The following is a 25,751-nucleotide window of genomic DNA, read 5'->3' on the forward strand; positions in this document are numbered from 1 at the left end:
TTCATTAGTTCCAAATAATACACAGAGCCGAATATAAAGAGCTCGTCCGAGGAATTTATATTCATGAGGAACCTGATCATGGTATATCTGGAATATCTCCAGGCATAGAAGAAGAAGGGCGGCTATCTCTGCAGTTATGAAGGTCTAGGTGCATATCACAATCTACCATGCACCAGAGCCATCAAATCATAATTAAGCCTCAGGATGTTCTCAAAAACAGAACAGTATGATAAAGAATATGAAGAGGGCATTAGAAAAGATAACGTGTGAGTGGTGAAATCTATCATGGCTACAAGTTAGGATCAGGCAAGCCTCTCCTGGAGCACATCTATTATGAGAACTTCCATTTGTGTTTTAAAGTTTCCCCCCCAAATTAAAGAAATGCCTCTAATTGACAATGAATATTTAGACTGGCCTTCGACAATATACTGCCTTTAGAAGTATACAATCTCCAAGTTGTACTCTTAACGTGTTAGGAGAGGGAACAGTTTGGAGAAAGTTCATCAATACCTTTATATTATTCTAAATATAAAAGTATTGTCAGTAACTCATTTTTTTTCCATTTAATAAACGAATAATTTACAGCCGTTAGATAATTTGTGAGCTTCAATAAATCTCATGATCAATTCTAAAATAATTATTTTATGCATTGAAATACATTTTTCTTAGAAGGGGTCTGTAGGATTCTCCAGACTGCCACAGGGATCTGTGTCACAAAAAGTTGAAAAAATCCCTGATTTAGAGACTTAAAGCTTTGGTATTTTTCATACTTAGCCTAGTGGGATATTATTAAGCTACTTGGAATGCAACAAGTATTCCCAGTCTTTTTTCTTAAGTTTTCAAATTTATTTATACACTCCTTTGTTGTTATGAATTGGAGCCAAAAACGATACACCAGGGAAAAGAATCTTCCAACATTTAAATAGCAGCTTGTGGAAGAGATTTCTAAATAGAAAATAAATATGTTGCCCAAACTGTACTAACCACAATGCAAGTCTATGCCTTATATGTAAGAAGTAAGCTTCATGTAAGAATACACGCTTCATTGGTGCTTACTCTCTGGTAAATTATTAGGGTTAGTGTTATGACTCAGCAGAAGTTTGCTGTGAGTTGAGTCGGGATGCAGGAATAACAATGCAGCTGGGGCCCGTTAGTGTCGTTTTCTGGAGATAAAAGGACTGATGGTGCCACGCCCTGGTTGCAGAAGTCAACGTTCTCTCGTTCGTTCGTGGTTCGTCGTTCATCGGTCGTGGTTTGTTTGTGAGAGGCACTTGGATAAGTGATTTGCTTTCTGTAACCCTGATTCTAAGAGACACTTGGAGAAGTGATTTGCTTTCTGTAACCCTGACTCAAAGAGACACTTGGATAAGTGATTTGCTTTCTGTAACCCTGATTCTAAGAGACACTTGGAGAAGTGATTTGCTTTCTGTAACCCTGACTCAAAGAGACACTTGGATAAGTGATTTGCTTTCTGTAACCCTGACTCAAAGAGACACTTGGAGAAGTGATTTGCTTTCTTTCTGTAAACCTGGTGTTGCTGTAATTAGCTCTTTGTTTTTGCATTCTGCTGCGTAACCTTTTTGCCAGAGACATTATTTATGTTTATTTTTGGGCTCGCAGCCAGCGTGAGCCAGGACTGATAAAGTTATTTCCTTTTAAGTCTGTCTGACTGTCGTCTGTGAACGAGCGAAAAAGGGGGGTCAGAACAGGTTAGGAATACGGTATTACTGATAACCCCTTCATGGATTACTACCTTGTCATGGCGAAGGGGCTTGAGTAGCTCAATGAAGCTATGAGTTATGCCGCGCAGGGTCACCCAAGACAGACAGGTCATAGCAGAGAGCTTTGACAAAACATAATCCACTGGATAAGGAAATGGCAACTCACTCCAGTATCTTTGCCATGAAAACCCCATGGACATCACTGTCCATGAGGTTGTGATGGGTCGGACACGACTTCACAACTAATAACAACAAATTACTGATAAAATCCATTATTTTCCAACCTGGAAATCTTGAGGTTTATTAGAAAGCACCCTGCGGTTTTTCTTTCCTTTGGTAATACGTCGAGCAAGCTGAATTTCACGGGAAGCGCTTGGACCAGTTTGGGGGAGAACTCCAGTTTCACCATCAGGCATCGCGCCCTCCTCGCCGCCATCATCTTCACCATCTACCAACAATTTCAAATTGTTACTCTCCTTGAAAGCACAGTAAGAAAAACGCAGAGTGAATGAGAGCCGAGGTGGCGCAGTGGTTAGGGTGCAGTACTGCAGGCCACTTCAGCTGACTGTTATCTGCAGTTCAGCGGTTCTAATCTCACCGGCTCAAGGTTGACTCAGCCTTCCAAACTTGCCTCTTGGAAGGAATGACCCAGCTTGGCTCCCGCTTCGTCTCTCTTGGTCTCTCCTGCCTTTTCACTTCTCCGTTTGGTCATTGGGCAGCAGATCGAAAGCAGGAGCCAAGCCGGGTCATTCCTTCCAAGAGGCAAGTTTCCCATCGAATGACTCGCTGCCCTAGACTCGGGGAGACCCTCTGCATTCCCTCTCGTCTGGCCGGGATGCCAGTGAGAGTGTTGGGCTGAAGGAAAGAAGGATTCTCTCTCTCTCTCTCCCCCTCTCCCTCCCTCTCTCTCTCTGGCAGAAAGTGTAAACTCAATTGTGATAGTTCGTGCTCCCTGCCGGCTTTCCACAAGCAAAGTCACACCATCCCCGTCATTCACCACACCTTCGTACAACTTCCCCTGAGGGCACCTGGTTTTTATTAAGACAATGGAGAAGTTGGCAGGAAGCCTAAACTTGATGTGTCAGAAAGGCGGGAGGGAGGGAAGGGAGAAAGGAAAATTCCAATGCTTCTTGTCACCATCTCACAAGGAAACTTAATGAGGAAGCTGATAGGAAATTGGAAAATCACTTGTACTTTTTTCTTATCTCCCTTATCTCCCTCATTTTGTTTCTCTGTTTGTCTGTTTGGAAAAAGAAATAGCAATAGCAGTTAGACTTATATACCGCTTCATAGGCCTTTCAGGCCTCTCTAAGCGGTTTACAGAGAGTCAGCATATCGCCCCCAACAATCTGGGTCCTCATTTTACCCACCTCGGAAGGATGGAAGGCTGAGTCAACCCTGAGCCGGTGAGATTTGAACCGCTGAACTGCTGATCTAGCAGTAGCCTGCAGTGCTGCATTTAACCACTGCGCCACCTTGGCTCTAAATACCTCTAACAATGACCCATCAAGTCATGGGTTATCGAGTACATTATAGAAGACTCAACAAAATTTATATCACACTATCATTGATAATGATAGTAATGTATACAATGCTGAGCTGTTATGATAAGTAATAATTGGATGTGAGAAGGGAAGGTTAGAAATATTTTTGGACTATAAATAAAGATTATTAATAACAATAATAATTATAACAAAAAACCAAAACTATATACAGTTAAGTTTTACTTAATAGGGGGGAAATGCTATGATATAGGATATAGTTAAATAAAGATCCTTTCTCGGGGGGTTTTGGGAGTTGAAGTCCACAGGACTTAAAGTCGCCAAGGTTGAGAAACACTGCACCTAACTTCTGCAACTTAACAAGTGGCTTTCATTCAATCCCACCACAAAAATTGTCACCACTGATAAAGATAGCAATGTATACAATGTTGAGCTGTTATGATAAGTAATAATTGGATATGAGAACGGAAGGTTAGAAATATTTTTGGACTATATATAGATTATTAATAACAATAATAATTATAACAAAAAACAAAATTAATGGGGGGAAATGTTATGATGTAGGATATAGTTAAATAAAGAGAGGATAATGATAATAAATTATATACATGGAGGATTAGAAAACTTTGGTATTAAATATTATGGGTGTTTAGCTAAAACAGGATAAGAGGACTTAATGTTAATGGAGGATTTTGCAGATAAGTAAATGAAATGCCAGCATGTTGCTGTGTATTGAATCTTGGTATACTTAAGGATGAAGGATGTCTAAATAACTGTAGTCAAATAAAAGTGGAGGCATGATGATGTTAATATAGTCAACATTTGAGTTAAGATATTTGAATTAATATGAATTATATTTGATGACGGTGGAAGAGATGCACAAAAGCCTTTTGCAACCAGCTGATATACTTTCTACAATATATGTTTGAAAATAAAGAAATAAATAAATTTTTATTTTAAAAAAAGTTATATCACACACAAAGATTAAATAGGGTTACTTTCAGGATTTCACAAGCATCAACAGACATCAAGAAAGAGCGAGAGTTTTCTCTTGCTGTTCTGCCATCTAGTAATAATTTGGATTTTTGCAAACTCTATGTGAGCGCTGTTACCCCTCCAAGTTACGTAGGATTGATGGTTGAAAGAAACAGTTCTGCTATTTCCTGCCGTTTGGTTATCAAATTTGCTGCTTTAAGAGCTGGGTGGAGAAAGAAACAATGCCAGCAACTTTCACCTCATATCTCTATAAATCAAGTTTAGACCTGAAAGTCCCCGTTCCAGCTGTAACTGGTCAAAACAGTTGCTACTATGATTTAAAGCCTCTCCAAAAACTTTGGCATTTTATGTTGTGAAAACCATTAGTTTACAGGCATCCTGTTGAATATGTTTAATCTTAATTCCTAGGTGAGAAACGAAAATTTTGTCTTTAGAAAAATATACTTTAAGGGCAGAGCACTCCCTTCCCCCAAGGTACAAAAAACTAGTTTTTCCAGTTGGTGTGTGACCTTTGAAAAGTAAAAGTGTATTGCAATAATAATAATAATAATAATAATAATAATAAGCTGGCTCTTTAGTTTTTGACTAAACACAGATGAGTTAAATAAAGGAAGCAATTTATTCTTTTAACCCAAATCACAATAATCACAATGCAAAATCTCAGTCGTAGGCTAGAAAGAAGAGATGTGTTACTGAATGACATGTATTCCTAATGGTACAATAATACTGCACAAATCTGCATTTGGAGCCTGAAGAGGCTTTTTTTAAAAAAAGAACAATTTGACTATTTTCGTGGGACTGTATAAAGCTCTTAGAATAACCACTTTTCTCCTGTTATCTTTAGAAGCAAATTTTCTTTTTCTAATAATTTGATTTCTGGGGAATCTGAAAAGAAAAAATAATAATTTGAGAGAAGCTGATTTTGAAATATAGAATTTCGCCGCTACTTATCCACTTCGGTATTATAACGCTTGGTGACATCAATGGAATAATACTTTTATTTGAAATCTTTTATTTGGGCAACACAGTTCCTGTTAAGGCAATACAGCGGATCGCCTGTTAGAATTTCACTCCTTGTGGTAGGGCGTGTTGGATATTTGCAAGTGCTAATGTGAAATATATGATTTCAGTTTCAATTCCGTTTTGAAGGCTCAAAGCAGTTTGTTGTATATCCTGTAGAATGAACACACACTGCTATATATAGTAAAAAGCCTGGCAAGTGATGCTCTCCCTACTGTTTTAAGTAAAGTATAACTATTATTAATTTCAAAAGTTTTATTTCTTTTAAGGCAAACATTTCATCATTCCTCAATCAGTAAGACATCGAAGTACAATTTCTTGTATATCAAAATAATTCTAGTTTACCACCAAATTCTTGTCTAGCCTAATATATACCCCTCCCTCCCTCCCTCCACCCTCCCCCCCAACCCCCCTCCACCTTCCCCCCCCCCCGACTTCCCAGAACCCGTACACGGTATGGATTTCTAACAAACACAGTCTAAAATCTATTGAGAAAAAAGAAATAAAGAAATTAATAACATTCTACATTGACCTTAGCTTCTTCTTGCTGAACCAGCTTTAAACAATTTAAATCATTTCTGATCTTAAGCATAGGCTAACTGGAATTTCTTGGTCCCATATTTATTTTGTATATAGTCAATCCATTTTTTTCCAGTCTCGTTTATATCTCTCATTTGAGTGATCTTTAAGATATGCCGATATTTTAGCCATCTCGGCTAAGTTTGTAACTTAAAGTATAACTATTACTAGCTTGCCTTGATAATATTTCCTTCCCATCCATCCGATATAACTTATCAGACACACAGTTTATCATTCATACTCCTTAGTATGTGTGGTATAGGGCTGGCAACTATATATGCTATCCAGAGCAATCTAGGAACAGTTGTCCAGCCCCACTCAGATTGAGTGTATGGTGCATTGTTTTTAAATTGTTTCTTTTTAAATGGTTCTTTATTTTAACTTCTTATATTAACTTTTTCTGTAAGCCGCCCGGAGTCCTAGGGGATTGCGCGGCATATAAATCTATTAAAAGTTAAAGTTAAAAGTTAAAGCCCTTAACTTAAAGCTGTAGGAAGAGCATCACTCGCAAGCAGTAGGTGGGTTTCAAAAATTTTTTTGGAACTATTCTGTGGGTGTGGCCTCCTTTATGGGAGTGGCTTGCCGGCCATGTGACCTGGTGGGAGTGGCTTGCTGGTCATGTGTTCTCTTTCTCTCCCTCCTTCCCTCCCTCCCTCTCTCTCTCTCTCTTTCTTTCCTTCCTTTTGTCCCTCTGTCCCTTTTTCTTTTTTTTCTTTCATCTCTCTCTCATTCTTTCTTTCTTTTTTTCTTTCTTTCTTCCTCTCTTTCTCTTTCTCTTTCTCTCTCTGTGTGAGTCTGTCTGTCTGTCTATCTGTCTGAGTGTGTGTGTGTGTGTGTGTGTGTGTGTGTCAGTGGTGGGTTTCAAAAAAAAATTGGAACCCCTTCTCTAGGTGTGGCCTGCTTTCCGGGTCCACTGGTGGAGCCTCTTCTAACCGGTTCGGTAGATTTGACGAACCGGTTCTACCGAACTGGTGCGAACCGGTAGGAACCCACCTCTGCTCGCAAGCCTTGTTACTTTAGCATAATTGGGGGGGGTCAGCATTCAGGGCTGTGTAATTTTACGCCAATCCACAGACCAAATATAACATGCTGTTGGGCTGTTCATCTAGGACTACGTGACTTTGAGACACCCAGTTTGATATAGTGGTTAAAGCACCAAGCTTGAAACTGGGAGATGATGAATTCCAGTGCTGCCTTGGGCACAAAGCCAGATGGGTGGTTTTCAGCCAGTCGCTTTCTCTCAGCCCTAGGAAGGAGGCAGTGGTGCCACCTCTGGAAAAACCTTACCAAGAAAACTGCAGGGAGTTGCCAGCAGTCCCAATATTGACTCAAAGGTAGCTACGTGCTCTTGAACATACTTATTCATTTGACGAATCATGCCTAGAGTGAGGTTGCAGAAAATGTTTTGGCCGGCAGGAGGCCATCCAGGCTGAAAATGGGGTCCGGGGAAGGGGGGGCTGTACCCCATTTTGGCTGCCAGAGGCACCATGGGCCAATCCTTTGCTATTTCCAGGCCAGCCTCGTGGACAGGGCCGGATTTTCCTCTAGGCTAACTAGGCTTCAGCCTAGGGCCTCAAGATCAAGAGGGGCCTCCATTCAAATTGTTAGCAAAATTAAAATTACACTATTCTAAAAACTGTGAACACTAAAACACTGAACCGAAAATAAGGAGAAATTCTACGCATTTGACTAATAAACAAACATAAAAATGTATTGGTTAAGATTGTTCCAGCGCTGCGGCAGTTGGGGAGCCCGCCCACGTTCCCGGCACCGGCGGTCGGGTGAGAGGCGCGGCCTCTCCCAGTAGCCGCCCCGTCGACGTGGAGCCCACCAGCGGCCAGGCAGGTGAGGGTGAGGGGGCCGAGCCGGGCAGCTGAGCGCAGCAGGGGAGGCGGCTGGCCTCGCTGCCTTTGCTGCAGAGCAGAGCCGCCCTCCGTCGGGAGGCCAGCTATATATATTGATATATATTGATATATATCACAGTAATGATGTATTTTATTGTCTCTCGTGTAATTTACAAACTTAAAAATGGGAGGTGAAAGGGCCTCACAAGTGGAATAGCCTAGGGCCTCTTTTCATCTAAATCCGGCCCTGCCCGTGGGCCAGTTTTAAGCGCCCCGCGGGCCGGATCCGGCCCACAGACCTTGAGTTTGACACCCCTCCCCCCGATCTACAGTGTAGTTAATTGTTCCATAGCCATCATTCCCCCTTACAGTTCCTACCCCATAGTGTCGTTGAGGGTATTCCCCCAACCCCAATTATGTTTAAACTTGGGGAAATGCTGGTTAAGTTTAAATTAAGGCTTGAACAAGGCAACTTCAAACCTTTTCTTCTTTAATTATAATTAAAGCTAAATGGAATTCCCCTTTCTTTGAGATCAGCTGCAGTACAAAATCTCAAGTTATTTTAAAAGTTATTTTTGATGTTTTCCTGCGCCTGGTTGTTATCTTGCAATTTCATTACCCAAACTAGGTAGAAACATCGGTGCTGTTTTAAAGCCAAAAGGTGTTTTTGATCTTCTCAAAGCAGTGCCAAAGGAGAGAGAGAGAGAAAGTTACACTAATCCACAGATGGAGAGAGAGAAAACGCTTCTCCATATAATACTAAAACGCAGGCAACTAATATCTTGGGACAACGTGTTGCTTATCTTTGCTTATGGAAGGAGGAGTGGGAATAGTGGTTGTAGCATACCTTCAGTGGTCTCTGGGTTAGTCCCCCCTGGGTCATTTGGATTTGGAGGTCCAGCTGGTGGCTCGTAGCCTACCACCAAATCAATTGTTGCCTAAATGAAAAGAGGAAAAAAAACTTACAAATGGTGCAATGGATGATTTCAAGAAGGTTCTATGGGCCTGCAGGACGCCTGTGTTGCTTATATAAAATATTCTCTTAATTTCGTGAAGCTATTTATTACCTCCAGTATAATCTTTGATTTACAACCATTCACTTAGTGACCTGTTCTGACCCCCCCCTCCTCGCTCATTAAGAGACGACAGGCAGACAAATTTAAAAGGAACTCACTTTATCAGTCCTCGGCTCAGACTGGCTGCGAGCCCAAAAATAAACATAAACAAAGTCTCTGACGAGATAACAGAATATCAAACAAAAACTCTTACAAAACAACTCACTTCTCCAAGTGTCTCCTTGAATCAGGGTTACAGAAAGCAAATCACTTCTCCAAGTGTCTCTCACAAACAAACCAGGACCGATGAATGCTGAACGAATGAATGAACGTTGACTCCTGCAACCAGGGGAGTGGCACCATCCGTCCTTTTATCACCAGAAGACCCTCTAACGAGCCCCAGCTACATTGTTAAACTTGCATCCCGAAAAGACTCACAGGAGACGTCACTGTTGAGTCACAACAGTGAGCGTTCAAAGTTACAAAGGGGCGGATAAAAGTGATTTACAACTGGATCTTCCATTTAGCCATGGTGGCACAGTGGTTAGAATGCACTACTGCAGGCTAACTCACTTGATCATTGCCTGGAGTTCAATTCTGACCGGCTCAAGGTTGACTCAGCCTTCCACCTTTCCAAGGTTGGTAAAATGGGGACCCAGATTGTTGTTGGGGGCAATATACTGACTCTGTAAACCACTTAGAGAGGGCTGAAAGCCCTATGAAGCGGTATATAAGTCTAACTGCTATTGCTATTGCTATTTTAGAATAACTAAAAACCAATGTATAGATCTTTTTTTCCTTTGTGACGTGTATATTTTTCTTTTGTTAGTCCCTTTAACGAAAATACATTCATTCATAAAGTGTTCATCTTGCCAGCTCTGATCTTTTCCTTCTTATCCTTCAGAGAAGTCCCCCATGTTTTTGAAACATTTCATTCGGCTAAATAATAAAAAAAATAAAGAGGGCACTTACTCCAATTTCCAGTCCCTTCTCATTTAGCAGGGGAATGAGCTTGTATGGAAGAGATCTACTTTGCGTGCCAACCAGTTCCTTGAGTGCTACTGATGCCGTGCCAATTAGCCTGTAAGGAAAGAGGGAAATCTGTTATCAAGGGGACACTTATGGTGTTGTAAGGAAAACAATGCTTTCTTTTGATAAGTTGCCAACTTAGGCCTGAGATTTTGGGAAATCACTGCTGATCACAAATAGGCTCAGGTTTGCTATATTTTCAAAGCTGTCAAATACCGCAACGGCCATGGGCTAAAAACTAAAACTGAAAACTGAACTATTCCAAAAACTGAAATATTCTGACATTTTCCAAATCTCTTAGATTATAACTCTCATCTCCTAAGCCATTATGAGCAATACCTCCGATGACTGAAGCTGGTAGGTTTTGTAGATCAGTGTATCTTGAAGAGACTTTAGTGTTTTTCAACCGTGGCGACTTTAAGATGTGTGGACGTGAACTTCCAGAATTCCCTAGCCCGCTAACTAACTGGAGAATCCTGGGAGTTGACGTCCACACATCTTAAAGCTGTCAAGATTGAAAAAAAAGCTGCTTTAAACGTCAAAAGATCTACATACTGCAGTAATATTAGCACTGAAATTTTAGGCTTCAGATTAATCCTGTATCCATCCACAGCAGGGGTGGGTTCCAGTTCTAACCTCTTCTATAGAAGAGGTTCCACACATCTACAGTGCCTTTTAGAACTGCTTCCAGCTCCCTCCCCCTGCCCGTCTGCACATCGTCAAGATGAAGAGCGAGAGGAGGAATTCTGGGAGTTGAAGTCCACAAGTCTTAAAGCTGTCAACTTTGAACACCCCTGGGGTTTTTTTTCCTAAAGGGTTAGGGGTGCAAGGGTCTTGTAACTTGACAGCTTTAAGACTTGCACACTTCAATGCCAGAGTTCCTGAGCCAACATGACTGTAGGAGGAATTCTGGGAATTGAAGTCCACAAGTCTTAAAGCTGTCAAGTTTGAACACCCCTGGAGTTTTTTTTCTAAAGGGTTAGGGGTGCAAGGGTCTTGTAACTTGACAGCTTTAAGACTTGCACACTTCAATGCCAGAGTTCCTGAGCCAACATGACTGTAGGAGGAATTCTGGGAATTGAAGTCCACAAGTCTTAAAGCTGTCAAGTTTGAACACCCCTGGGGTTTTTTTTTTCTAAAGGGTTAGGGGTGCAAGGGTCTTGTAACTTGACAGCTTTAAGACTTGCGTGCTTCAATGCCAGAGTTCCTGAGCCAACATGACTGGAGGAGGAATTCTGGGAGTTGAAGTCCACAAGTCTTAAAGCTGTCAAGTTTGAACACCCCTGGAGTTTTTTTTCTAAAGGGCTAGGGGTGCAAGGGTCTTGTAACTTGACAGTTTCAAGACTTGCGTGCTTCAAATGCCAGAGTTTCTGAGCCAACATTTTGGTTGCTAAGAAAGAGTTAAGTGAGTTTCACCACATTTTACAAGGTGTCCACGCCCACCCAGTCACATGACTGCCAAGCCACTCCCACTCGGTCACATGGCTGGCAAGCCACTCCCACTCGGTCACATGGCTGGCAAGCCACTCCCACCAAGCAGGCCACACCTACAGAAGAAGTTCTAAAAACATTTGAAACCCACCACTGATCCACAGACAAAACTTCTAGCCAAAGGGGGACTCTCTTGCATCAGAATAACAGAGTTGGAAGGGACCTTGGAGGTCTTCTAGTCCGATCCCTTGCTCAAGCAGGAAACCCTATACCATTTCAGGCAAATATTATCATTTCAGACAAATAGCCTCCTGGCTAATCACTGCCATTCTAACCAGTGGTGGGTTTCAATTTATTTTACTACCGGTTCGCTCATGTGCGTGCACGCGATGCTTCTGCGCATGCACAGAAGTATCCGGGTGGGTGGGCGGAGCCTCCCGCTGCTGTGCCACTATTGGTTCACCCGATCCGGGGCAAACCAGCAGAAACCCATCGCTCATTCTAACTAACCAGCACATGTATGTTTGCAGCATGATCCAAACCCTCTCTTGTTGCATTCCTCTGGATGCCTCTGAGCCATGTTACAAGATGATAGTCCTTGACTTACAACAATTGTTTAGTGGCTGTTCGAAGCTACAATAGCACTGAAAAAGCTACTTATGGTTGCTTTTCACACTTACAAAACCATCACAACACCTCCCCAAGGTCACGTGATCAAAATTCAGATGCTTGCACCTGGCTCTTAAAGGTAGCCCTCGACTTACAACATACTTTTTCACACTTATGACTGTTGCAGCATCCCCATGGTCATATGACTTGCATTCAGACATGTGACAGCTGATTCACATTGTAATGTATTGTATTGTGTTTATTTGTATGCCGCCCTTCTCCAGGAGGGACTCAGGGCAGCGAACAACTCAGGGGGGAGAGGGAACATAAACACAATACACGTAATTAAAATACACAAGAGTCATACAGCCATACCAGTCGAGAGGGGAGGGGAACTCATCAACCCCAGGCCTGCCGGCACAGCCAGGTTTTGACGGCTTTCCGGAAGGCCTGGAGAGGGGTGAGGGTCCGAATCTCCACGGGGAGTTCGTTCCAAAGGGCCGGAGCTGCCACAGAGAAGGCCCTCCCCCGGGTGGTAGCCAGATGGCATTGGCTGGTAGACGGAACCCGGAGGAGGCCGACCCTGTGAGATCTGACGGGTCTTTGGGAGGTAATTGGCAGCAGGCGGTCTCTCAAGTATTCACATTCCGGGTGCAGTGTCCCGGAGTCAAGTGTAGTAAATATAAAATTCATTTCAAGCTTAATCTGGCTACAAAACTCATTTTATGCAGAAACAGAATGCCTACTTTGGAAAAAAAAAATCAAAGCCAGGCTAATTAGGAGTTTATGTGTACATTAGTAGTTATGAAATATAAGGGTGTGGTTGCTGAAACTGTCAAATAAGACAATGTTCTTATAGTATTTATTCTGAACGTTTCCTTTCTGAAGAAAGTCTAACAGAAGTAATGTAATAGCATTTCCTCCCCCCCGCTCTTCTTTTCTTTCACTTTTAAGCAAAATGATTGTAGAAAGGATGACTTCAAACCACTTCAAGTAAACTGGTATTAATTATAAATGGGGAAAAAAAAGTTTTCATTCTCGACAATATTCATTTCAGGCACAGAATGCAAGAAATACTTAATAACTGAAAATGTTTTCGATTGTCCATTTGTTTTGACACCAGGATAGCGCATCATGTTAAGCTTTGATTTCTTTAACTATGATTTATTTTCTTCACCTTGGTAATTTTAAGATTGGTATAGTTTAATTCCCAGAGTTTCCCGGCCAGCATGTTGGACAACCGTTGAACCTCACCCATCTTAATTACCAAGGTTAGGAAACATTGATTTATTAAAATACATTGCAATAGATTGGATTTGCAATAGTACATTAAGCCAAAAGATGTGACTTGCACATCACAAAAGCTAAGATTATTGTGTTCAACACACTGAACTAAAATTAAGGAAACCATATTGTGAGTGTTGTGTAATGTGTAAACCTAGCTAGTATACATAATTGCTATGGTAATGGGAACAAAGCCAATAGAAGTTTTATCAGACCACAGATTTAGCAATAACAATAGCAGTTAGACTTATATACCGCTTCATAGGGCTTTCAGCCCTCTCTAAGCGGTTTACAGAGTCAGCATATCGCCCCCAACAATCCGGGTCCTCATTTCACCCACCTCGGAAGGATGGAAGGCTGAGTCAACCTTGAGTCGGTGAGATTTGAACCGCTGAACTGCAGATAACAGTCATCTGAAGTGGCCTGCAGTACTGCACCCTAACCACTGCCCTGTCTCACTCACGGCATACCAAGAAAAGAATTGGAGGTGAGTCTTTAATAAGAAGTACTTTTGTCTAAAAAAAATTAATGTCTCTTCTCATTCTGAGTCATCCCCTTTTTAATTTCTGCAGAATTTCCATTTGGGAAGCAAATTGGGTCTCCTACCAGTCTGTTCATGGTATCACTTGGTGCTTTTCCATTACGTCACATCCTGTGATGGTGTGTCCAAAATCTTGTTATTTCAGCAGGGAGAAGGTGACACTTGGCGTGAAGTATTCAATGGTGCCGTTTACAAGTATAGTGTTTAAAAAACAGATCTTGTACTCTTTCAAATCCATGTAAATAAGATCGCAAGAGATTTAATCAGTGCTCTAAAAATGGCCAGTTGGTATTATGCAGGATTCTGCAGAAAACAACCATTCCAATTAGCAATAGCAGTTAGACTTATATACCGCTTCATAGGGCTTTCAGCCCTCTCTAAGCGGTTTACAGAGCCAGCATATCGCCCCCATAGTCTGGGTCCTCATTTCACCCACCTCGGAAGGATGGAAGGCTGAGTCAACCTTGAGCCGGTGAGATTAGAACCGCCGAACTGCAGATAGCAGTCAGCTGAAGTGGCCTGCAGTACTGCACCCTAACCACTGCGCCACCTCGGCTCTTGAAGAGAATATCTTCAGCTCAGGGTTGAAAAGTGGAGTTTCTGATGGTCTCTGAGCTTGCTGATAATTTATTATCCAACTAGTTAACATCATCACTGCAAGGGTCTGGAATCCATCCTCATCTCCCTAATCAGACAGAAAGACAGTCGTCCAATCTTTCTTGCAACAATGACAGTTGCTTTAATTCTGATTAATCATACTCTGTATCCTGCCTAGAATTGCAAAATACAAACTAACAGAGTTGGAAGGGACTTTGGAGATCTTCCATGCAGGAAACCCTATACTATTCCAGACAAATGGCTGTCCAATTTCTTCTTAAAAACCTCCAGAGTTGGAGTACCCCACAACCTCTGAAGGCAAACCTTACAATTATTATGGAGTCAATATAAGAATAAAAACACATGTAACGAGAGCTGTACAATAGTTAAAGATTTATATCGTGTATGGGTTCTGGAAAGTCGGGGGAGGGAAGGCTTGGTGGGGGGGTTGGGGAGGGGAGGGTGGGAGGGAGGGATGTATTTTAGGCTTGACGAGGGGTGTTAGATTTTAAAGTAATATGATTGCACATGTATACTGTCTTCTCTTATTTTTTTCTTTAAAACTAAGATATGTTAAGTATATTGATATGGAAGCATAAATACCATCAACATAGAATGGAGTTTGCTCGGAAGCAGAAATACACCAATGAGAGGAAGAGTGGGAAACAGAGGAGAGAAGAAAGATGGGAAGAGAGGGATAGGAGAGAGGGTAAACAGGGGGGAAGATGAGGAGGATAAGGAGGAGTGGAATGAAGAGAGAGGAGAAGGAGAAAGGAAGGGGAAGTAGAGTAGAAAAGGATGATGGAGGGAAGAAAGGAGGTAGGAGAGAGGTAGAAGAAAGAGGTGTATGGAGAGCAGAAGAGCTAATAATGGGTTTTTATCTTTCTGGGCGTTGATGGCAAGAGGAACTGATGTAATTACTACTTAATACAATAGGATATTGGCTATGTAATAGTATACATGTGATTATATGTTATGAAAATGGAAAATAAAAAAGTATATTTCAAAAAAAAAAGTTACAGAACTTATCTGCAAATCTAGGTTCTAAGGTCTGTTTTAAAAAATGAAGCATTGGGCATTCCCTTCTATTTCCAATGTCAAACCATTTAGCGTCTGGGGGAAAAAGGGGGGACATTTATTTCTCTTCCTACCTATGAAATAAGATCCCTTCATATAAACTTTGGTTTGATTTATTTCCTGTAGCACGGCAATGTACAGTATTCTAAAATATACAGTAGCAGCAGCACATAATTTTCCAGAGTTATATTTCTGAAATATTTTAAATATTTCTTTTAAAAGCTTGAATAAATCCAGAGCCATCGAAGAAAAAGTTAGCATATAACAGAAAACAGATGTCTCTACTCTTCTGTTTTCCTTACAAGGGAAAATCCAGCTATGCAATTAGTCATGTGGACTGGTAATTCGGCTCATATTGTGGTTACTTTATACCATCAACCTAAGAATTGTTGACGCTACTTTTCCAAACGCCCTAAACCTTAGTAAGGACAATTTAATTGGGTTTGATCTTAAGGCAGGGTAAGACTTCTACAAGTTAAAGCAAGTTGACTTGCAAGAATCTTATCCTACGGAAAACAGGAAAAAGAGGCAGCATTTTTTTCTCAGCTTTATGTGGCATCACAGACGTGCCAGAACAATGAATCGTTTGCTGGCAACGCAGAGCTGCAAGGAAACAGTTACCAAACTTGAGAGCAAAGGCGAACCCTAAGAAAAACTGGAAAAAACAGAAATGAAAGTCCGTTTTCTCTTTCTGTGAAAGGAATTGCTTCCAGTTTAATCAACGTTTGGCTTACTAGCAAAAATTCAGTGTCCTACATTGCACTCAGGGCACAATATTCACTTTATCTCCATTAAAAATGTTTTTATTTTCCATTTTTTTCATTTTCATACAGTCACATATATACTGTGCATAGCCGGGGCCATGCAACATTAAACAATAAACACAGCAATTCCTCTTGTCAACAATACCCCCCAAAATAGAAACCCAATATACCTCTTCCACTCTCCATACAGCTCTTTCTTCCACCCCCTCCAACTTTCTATCCTCCCTCCATCATCCCCCTCTACCCTACTTCCCCTCCCCCTCTACCACTCCTCTCTCCCGATCCACTCCCTCCCTTTCTTCTCACCCTCCCTCCCATCCTCTCTCCCGCCCTCTCTACCCCTCTTTCTTCTATCCTTCTACTCCTCTTGTCAACAATACCCCCCAAAATAGAAACCCAATATACCTCTTCGACCCTCCATACACCTCTTTCTTCCGCCCCCCTCCAACTTTCTTTCTTCCCTCCATCATTCCCCTCTACCCTACTTCCCCTCCCCCTCTACCACTCCTCTCTCCCGATCCACTCCCTCCCTTCCTTCTCACCCTCCCTCCCACCCTCTCTACCCATCTTTCTTCTATCCCACTCCTCCTCCCCTTGGTGTATTTCCACTATATGTCAATGTACTCAACTTGTCCTATTTTTACAGAGAAATTAAAGAGAAACAGTATACATGTGAAGTCGCATTACATTGAAATCTAACACATAGTATATATCCCTCCCTCCCCCCGCCCTCCCCCCCCAACACCCCACCTCCCTCCCCCCCCCCCGACTTCCCAGAGCCCGTACACGGTATAGATTTTTAACAAACACAGTCTAAAATATATTGAGGAAAAAAAAGAAATTAAAAAAAGAGGTTAATAACATCTCTACATTGATCTTAGCTTCTTCCTGCTACACTAACTTTGAACAGTTTAACTCATTCCTGATCTTAAGCATAGGCTATCTGGAATTTCTTAGTCCCGTATTTGTTTTGTATATAGTCAATCCATTTTTTTCCAGTCTCGTTTATATCTCTCATTTGAGTGATCTTTAAGATATGCCGATATTTTAGCCATCTCGGCTAAAGTTTGTGACTTTCAATGTCCATTCTTGAGTTGTAGGCAAGTCTTCCTTCTTCCAGTATTGCTCCACCAACAGTCTTGCTGCCGTTATTAGGTGCAGGATCAAGTTAGTCTCTACCACTGTAAAGTCAGTACATATACCTAGTAAGAATAACTGAGGAGTAAACTTTATCCTTCTTTTAAAGATATTTTGCATAATCCACCATATTTTTATCCAAAATGCCTTAACCTTTTGGCAGGTCCACCATATATGAAAATATGTAGCATCGAGAGAACCACACCTCCAACATTTAGGCTGTACATAGAAGCCACAATATTCACTTTAAAGTTATCCTGTGCAATGTTTTCTGTGCAAAGCGCATTAAAGGTCTTCTATTTAATGGTGGCCAGAAGTAAAACAAGCCCAAAGCGATAAGCAAAAGGCATTTCAACAGGTATATCCTGCTTATCATCTGGCCATCCCGCTTAAAAGTCATTCAAACAAGCAAAAGATTTATTTGGGATATTTTTTTTCAGTAAATTATGCCTAGAGATAACAAGTATGACAGGGACCTTCCTCGACAGACAAGGAAAGGAGAACTTTCCTATTGTATTTTTTTTTCCCACTAAAAGGGACTTCATTCTGATTAAAACTACCATATACATGCTGCTATTATTTAGATATTTAGTTGTCTGGTTGTTAAAATTACCAGACACTTCTTTTTAGGCTGCTAAAAGAAAATAGTCAGAGGTGGGTTCCTACCAGTTCGCACCTATTCGGTAGAACCGGCTCGTCAAATCTACCGAACCGGTTAGAAGAGGTTCCACCAGTGGACCCGGAAAGCAGGCCACACCTACAGAAGAGGCTCCAAAAATTTTGAAACCCACCACTGACACACACACACACACACACGGACACAGACAGACAGACAGACAGACAGACAGACTGACTGACTGACTGACTGACTGACTGACTGACTGACTGACACAGAGAGGGAGAGAAAGAGAAAGAAAGGAAGAAATAAATAAATAAAAAAAGAAAAAAGAAAGAAAAAGTGAGAGAGAGATGAAAGAAAGAAAGAAAAAAGGGACAGAGAGACAAAAGGAAGGAGAGAGAGAGGGAGAGAGAGACTGACACAGAGAGAGAAAGAGAAAGGAAGAAAGGAAGAAAGAAAGAAAGAAAAAAGAAAGAAAAAGAGTGAGAGAGAGATGAAAGAAAAGAAGAAAAAAGGGACAGAGAGACAAAAGGAAGGAGAGAGAGAGAGAGAGAGAGAGAGAGAGAGAGAGAAAACACATGGCCGGCAAGCCACTCCCACCAGGTCACATGGCCACAAGCCACTCCCACAAAGGAGGCCACACCCACAGAGTAGGTTCCAAAACTTTTTGAAACCCACCACTGAAAATACTGTAAGTAGATGTTTGAGAGAAGAGTTATAAACATCCATGCTATGTGATTTATAAACTTAAGAGTACAAATTCAGCCACCAATACTTAGTGTACATTCTTAATAGATAGGTGATTTAATAATAAGTTTCCACTCGTACCTCTCCTGCATTTATTAAAAAAAAAGGAGCAATGCACAAAGAGCCATCTATCTGAAAGCGTGATTAGTCAGAACATAACTAAAAGGTGATTCAGGCTGCAATTCTAAACCACAGTCACTATGAATAAGCTCTTTTTAATCCCAAAAGGTCTTGCATATTGTCTGAGAACAAGCTGTCTAAGTATTGTTGAACTTCGGTAGAGGTTGAGCTTTTATAAGATTGTGTGGGATGAGAAACAAAAAAGGAAATACTTCTGAAGAATACTTCTGCTTCTTCCCAGGACACTAAAGCAAATATAAGAATAATAAGAATCAATAAATAAGATTGAGAAGTAGCCTTCCATACCAGGGGTGGGTTGATGCTGGCATTATTGCCGGTTCAGTGGGCGAAAAAGTTTAGCACTGAAATAGGTCTGCGCATGCCAGGGGTGGGTTTCAACCAGTTCGTGGCGGTCCCCGCGAACCGGTTGGTCAGCGAACCCGGAAGTAAGTAACTTCCGGGAACGGCGAAGGGCCCACCCGCCCGCGCTCCTTACCGGTCTTTGAACGCTTCTGCGCTTCCACGCAGGCGCATGGCACATACAGCGCCTGCACGATTCTTTGAGAGCAGCTGGATGGCACATACAGCGCCTGCGCGATTCTCCGCGAGCAGCTGGAGCACCGCGCAGGTGCTATGACGCATCCATGAACTGCGTGCATGCACGAGGACGCCGCCCGCCCCGTTCCAACCAAACCGGTTGGAACAAGATAAGCAACCCACCACTGGCGCATGCGCAAAACATTGAAAAATGAAAAAAATAAATAAATTTGTGCAAGGAAAATTGTCATGCGCAGAACTGACAATCAAGAGGGTGATGCCATAGGAGAACCAGTTCGGGGGCGTGACAGGCCTGGATCGCTGCGGGTTCCAGCGACCCAGGCTGCCAAACCGCTACCGGTTTGGCCGAACCAGTCTGAACGGGTAGGAACCCACCACTGTTCCATACCTAATTACTGGGAAAGAACAACATAAAATAACTACCATATTCTTGCTGGCTTATGGGTTGTATGGAAGTAGCTGATTCAGCACTGTTGGAAGACGACAGATTTGATGCATAGGCCTAGGTCCTAGTAGAAGACCCGAGGTGGCACAGTGGTTAAATGCAGCACTGCAGGCTACTTCAGCTGACTGCAGTTCTGCAGTTCAGCGGTTCAAATCTCACCAGGCTCAAGGTTGACTCAGCCTTCCATTCTTCCGAGGTGGGTAAAATGAGGACCCGGATTGTTGTTGGGGGCAATATGCTGACTGTGTAAACCGCTTAGAGAGGGCTGAAAGCCCTATGAAGCGGTGTATAAGTCTAACTGCTATTGCTAACTGCTATATCCAGTTCTGGTTTCACACTATATAGCCACAAGAAATGTATTCCTAGTCATTCAGTGTTGCTGGCTATAAATTCTCTCCCTCATTATCAGATGCAATACTTATTCAATTATTGTACATACCAGTTATTTATTTATTATCTCATTTCATTTATTAAATTAAATTTCATTTATTAAATTTATAGGCCGCCAAATCCCGGAGGATTCCGGGCGGCTTACAATGAAAGAAGAAAAAAGAAAAGCAAAATAAATAAAAAATAATTTAAAATTCACAACACACATACGTTCTAATCGGGGCTGGACCTTAGCAATAAGGTCAACAGCCCTAGGCCTGCCGGAACAGCCAGGTTTTAACGGCTTTCCTGAAGGCCATGAGAGTGGGTAAGGTCCGGACCTCTGGGGGCAGCTCATTCCACAGGGTCGGAGCAGCCACAGAGAAGGCTCTCCTCCGGGGGCCCGCCAGCCGACACTGTCCGGCTGACGGTATCCGAAGGAGGACCACCCTGTGGGATCTTATCGGCCGTTGGGAGGTGTATGGCAGTAGGCGGTCTCGCAGATAGGCTGGTCCTAAGCCACGTAGGGCTTTAAAGGTAATAACCAACACCTTGAATTGCGTCCGGAGACCAATTGGCAGCCAGTGCAGCTCGCGGAGGATAGGTGTAATATGGGTGTATCTCGGTACACCCAATATCGCTCGCGCGGCTGCATTCTGGACTAGCTGTAGTCTCCGAACGCTTTTCAAGGGTAGCCCCATGTAGAGCGTGTTGCAATAATCAAGCCTTGAGGTGACAAGGGCCTGAGTGACAGGGGGTGACAAGGGTCTGAAGTGCCCCCCTGTCCAAGTAGGGCCGCAATTGGTGTACCAGGCGAACCTGGGCAAAGGCCCCCTTAGTCACAGCCGACAGATGGTGTTCAAGTGTCAGCTGCGAATCCAGGAGGACCCCCAAATTATCTGAATGAATCTGGATCTGTTCTACCACACAGCAGGCCAGTTATAGCAATAGCAATAGCAGTTAGACTTATATACCGCTTCATAGGGCTTTCAGCTCTCTCTAAGCGGTTTACAGAGTCAGCATATCGCCCCCAACAACAATCCGGGTCCTCATTTCACCCACCTCGGAAGGATGGAAGGCTGAGTCAACCCTGAGCCGGTGAGATTTGAACAGCCGAACTGCAGAACTGCAGTCAGCTGAAGTAGCCTGCAGTGCTGCATTTAACCACTGCGCCACCTCGGCTCTATGTTAACTGCTTTTTAACTCTCAAGCAATCTGGCACATTAACTCTTTGAGAACAGTCAGAAACCCTGGTGGTAACTGATAGATGTTATGCCAGCTACTACTCTGCTTGTTACAACAGCTGAACATACTGGTGAAAAGGTTTATTCCCATATTTTGAAAATATTGATTTACTCCTAGAATCATAGGAACAGCCAGCATGCGTCTTTTCCACCTCTGATCAGGTGGCAACGCTTGTTATAACTATTGCTCCTTAAAATGGTTCTGCGCTCAAGAGGTTTTGTTTATTCATTCATTATTTGCATTGGGCATGAAAGCCAACTCCCCAGCCATAAAGAACAGAGCCAATGTTTGTAATGATCAGCACTGGACTATTATTCAGAACGCAAATAAAAACACAGCTGATACCAGAAAGCGTATCACAAGCTTACTCAGACACACAGTTTGAGATGAAAACCAGAACCACCTGAAATTGTAGTTTTGGATGCCAGACTAAGCCTGTTTGGGAGTTCAGATAAGAATACGGTCTATCTTTCTTGGGATCTCAGGAACATTCCTCTATATTTTACTCCGTGAAAGCATTTCAAAACAGCACGGGCCCCCCAGGCTTCCATTGCATTACAGGACATTCTGCAGGTGGCCTCCAAAATGTATTTTTGCAGCTTCTGATTTTAAATTGTCCAAAATAAAAATAAAAAATGGAGCTACCAAATCTCCAGCTACTCAATGCAACATTCTACGCTCTACATGGGGCTGCCCTTGAAGAGTGTTCGAAGACTCCAATTAGTCCAGAATGCAGCCGCGCGAGCGATTGTGGGTGCACCAAGGGACACCCATGTTACACCTATCCTCCGCGAGCTGCACTGGCTACCTATTAGTCTCCGAATCCGCTTCAAGGTGCTGGTCGCTACCTATAAAGCCCTACATGGCATCGGACCTGGGTACCTGAGAGACCGCCTCCTGCCGATTACCTCTCTCAGACCGATTAGATCGCACAGGTTGGGTCTCCTCCGGATTCCATCTGCCAGCCAATGTCGGCTGGCGACTCCCCGGGGGAGAGCCTTCTCTGTTGCAGCTCCAGCCCTCTGGAATGATCTCCCCGTGGAGATCCGGACCCTTACTACCCTCCCGGCCTTCCGCAAAGCCACCAAGTCCTGGCTGTTCCAGCAGGCTGGGGGGAGCTGAGAAGCATCTACCTCCACGGAAATTGTGAATGTTGGTTTTGTTTTTAATATGTTGTCTTTGTCTTGTTCCCCCCTTTCCCATGTCTTTTGTGAGCCGCCCGGAGTCCTCCGGGAGTGGGCGGCATACAAGACAAATAAATAAATAAATAAACAAACAAACAAACAAACAAATAAATAAATAAATTCAGGACCACCAGCAGAAAACCGCAAACGGTTATAGAACAACTACACGTTTCTTTGCAGCCCAGGTAACATTAGGTAAATCTGTAGCAGAACTAAAGGTAATAATGTGTACCATGGATCCTAACCGAAATTGGGAACTTCCACGTTTATATCACTTTAGCTTTAACTCTGAAACTGATGCATCTCATTAAGCTTGTTTGCAACTACAGCTAGTTTGCATACCTTCTGGGTGTTCTATTTGCTTCCTGACGATAATTCTTGTTTCATCTTTGCTCCTAGCTCCTGGGTTCAAGTAAGCTATTTACTCACACACCCTCTCTTCAGCATCGTGCCACTGCAACTTGTTTCTTTAAGTACGCATTGCTCAGAATGTATTTCCTCATAATTAATCCTCCCTCTTCGATTCAGCTCTGGCAGCACCATACTTGGGAAACCGCTTGTTGGAAAGTTATCAAAACCAACGGGGGTACCATTTCAGATATTTTTTTAAATGGAAGATTGCCAGGAAGCCTTTGGAAGATATAAATTGGGACACCTGTGACTTTCCACAGGTTGGTTTGGCTTGTGATGTTGCACACAGATCAGATCCACACCTCTCGGCATTCCAATATACCTTTCCTTAGAATCAGATCTGAAGCACTCCACAGCGCACTCTACATGGGGCTGCTCCTGAAAAGCGTTTGGAGACTACAGCTAGTCCAGAATGCAGCCGCGCGAGCGATATTGGGTGTACCAAGGTACACCCACATCACACCTATCCTCCGCGAGCTGCACTGGCTCCCTATTGGTCTCCGAGCACAATTCAAGGTGTTGGTCATTACCTTTGAAGCCCTACATGGCCTAGGACCCGGATATCTGTGAGACCGTCTTCTGCCACATACCTCCCAACGACCGATAAGATCGCACAGGATGGGCCTTCTCCAGGTGCCGTCAGCCAGACAATGTCGGCTGGCAACCATCCGGGGGAGGGCCTTCTCTGTATCCGCTCCAACCCTATGGAACGAACTACCCCCAGAGATCCGGACCCTCCCCACTCTCATGGCCTTCCGAAAGGCTATTAAGACCTGGCTATTCCGGCAGGCCCCGGGCTGTTGACCTCATGACTGAGGTCCAGCCCTGATTAGACTGGGTGTATGTTGTGACTTTTTTAATCTATGTTTCTGTGTTTTTAACTTTTCTATTTTTTAAATGTATTGTTGTAAGCCGCCCAGAGTCCTTCGGGATTGGGCAGCCTATAAATTCATTAAGAGAGCCAAGGTGGCGCAGTGGTTAAATGCAGCACTGCAGGCTACTTCAGCTGGCTGCAGTTCAGCAGTTCGGCTGTTCAAATCCCACCAGGCTCAAGGTTGACTCAGCCTTCCATCCTTCCGAGGTGGGTAAAATGAGGACCCGGATTGTTGTTGGGGGCTATATGCTGACTCTGTAAACTGCTTAAAGAGGGCTGAAAGCCCTATGAAGCAGTATATAAGTCTAACTATTGCTATTGCTTAAATAGTAATAGTAATAGCACTATTGTTAAACACCTTAATTTATTTACCTTTATCTTGTGACTGATTTTCCCTTATTTCTACCCTAAAAACCTCTTATTTTTATTAGCAAACCACCAGATGAACATACACACATGTACCTATTGAAAAACGGGAGGGAGTGGGAAACACCAAGGGGTTGTTGTTGTTTTTGAAACGGGGAAGAGAAATTTTGTTATTGTAAAACTGGTGGTATTCCAGGGACAGAAGACTGGTTAACATTTGTGTACTCTCCCACTGCTTTGCTGGATATAGCAATAGTAATAGCAGTTAGACTTATATACCGCTTCATAGGGCTTTCAGCCCTCTCTAAGCGCTTTACAGAGTCAGCATATTTGCCCCCACAGTCTGGGTCCTCATTTCACCCACCTCGGAAGGATGGAAGGCTGAGTCAACCTTGAGCCGGTGAGATTAGAACCGCTGAACTGCAGATAACAGTCAGCTGAAGTGGCCTGCAGTACTGCACCCTAACCACTGCGCCACCTCGGCTCATATGCTGAGGAACAAGGGTGACCATGGACTGCAATTGTATTTGGAAGTTGGCCGAAGTGAATGTGATTGTTGGTCAATTTCGAACTCTTGTTGTGAAAGCCTGGAGGGTGGTGATGGAAATGCTGTTAAATTGGAACTTTATTTAAGGAAGTCAAAGGAATGTCCTCTTTTTTTCTTCTCCCCTTCCATTAGATTATCACAAATGCTTCTTCAAATAGCAGCAATAGCAGTTAGACTTATATACCGCTTCATAGGGCTTTCAGCCCTCTCTAAGCGGTTTACAGAGTCAGCATATCGCCCCTACAGTCTGGGTCCTCATTTCACCCACCTCGGAAGGATGGAAGGCTGAGTCAACCTTGAGCCGGTGAGATTTGAACCGCTGAACTGCAGATAACAGTCAGCTGATGTGGCCTGCAGTACTGCACTCTAACCACTGCGCCACCTCGGCTCTCCTTGAAGACCTCCTTGAACAATATGGAATGAAGCTTTAGGGATGGGAGGAGCAGACAAGAAAATATTAATTCATTAAGCCATTAATGAGTTTATTAATTCATTTCATCCTGTCTCTTAGGCTAAAATTATCATCTTTTAACATCTGCTGTTCTTACTGCAGATGTTCTGAGCAGACATATGTAGGACACTACTGATTCTAGTAGCAAACTATTTAAATATTCTAAACATATTCAGTTAGTGATCTTCACCTCTGATCTTAGATGTTGCATTTTATTAACTATATAGGAAGCCTCCTTCTCATTCAGAACAAAAGGTATTTTATAACTTACTTCCACAACAACAAAAACTGAAATAAAACTTGCTTAGAACATGGAATAGAGGAAGTCACCATAAGAAAAATGGAAAAATTGCTTGCAGGAAATGGTTCCTTAAATAAACATTAGACTGTTAACTTTGAATTAATCCTTATGAGCAAATTCTTCACATATGAATCACAACATAAATTTTGCAAGATGTTGAGTTAGAATTCTAAGATAGAATCTCTGTCTAAGTTCCAGGACACAAACATGAAATCCAATTGTCCTCCACAAAGTGATTCTGGGATATGGGAATTAAAATCACATTCTTGCATATATTTGTGAGACTGCCAATAGCACCACATGCCTGCCAGCTACCCTCCCCATTTGT

General features: G+C 42.7%; 1 protein-coding gene across 1 annotated transcript in view; it reads right to left on the minus strand.

Moving 5' to 3' along the window:
* MYOF (myoferlin) overlaps positions 1–25,751 on the minus strand; it is a 122,339-nt gene that overhangs the window by 81,806 nt on the left and 14,782 nt on the right. Inside the window, exons 4-6 of the mRNA XM_087702348.1 lie at positions 9,690–9,798; positions 8,510–8,600; positions 2,006–2,169 (exon numbers count right to left, since the gene is read on the minus strand). Coding sequence (XP_087558474.1) covers positions 2,006–2,169; positions 8,510–8,600; positions 9,690–9,798 — 364 coding nt within the window. The remainder of the gene's footprint in view (positions 1–2,005; positions 2,170–8,509; positions 8,601–9,689; positions 9,799–25,751) is intronic.

Source organism: Thamnophis sirtalis, unplaced genomic scaffold, assembly GCF_051295495.1.
Source record: "Thamnophis sirtalis isolate CommonGarterSnake01/CBP01778 unplaced genomic scaffold, rThaSir2_p1.2 scaffold_15, whole genome shotgun sequence".
Lineage (NCBI taxonomy): Eukaryota > Metazoa > Chordata > Lepidosauria > Squamata > Natricidae > Thamnophis > Thamnophis sirtalis.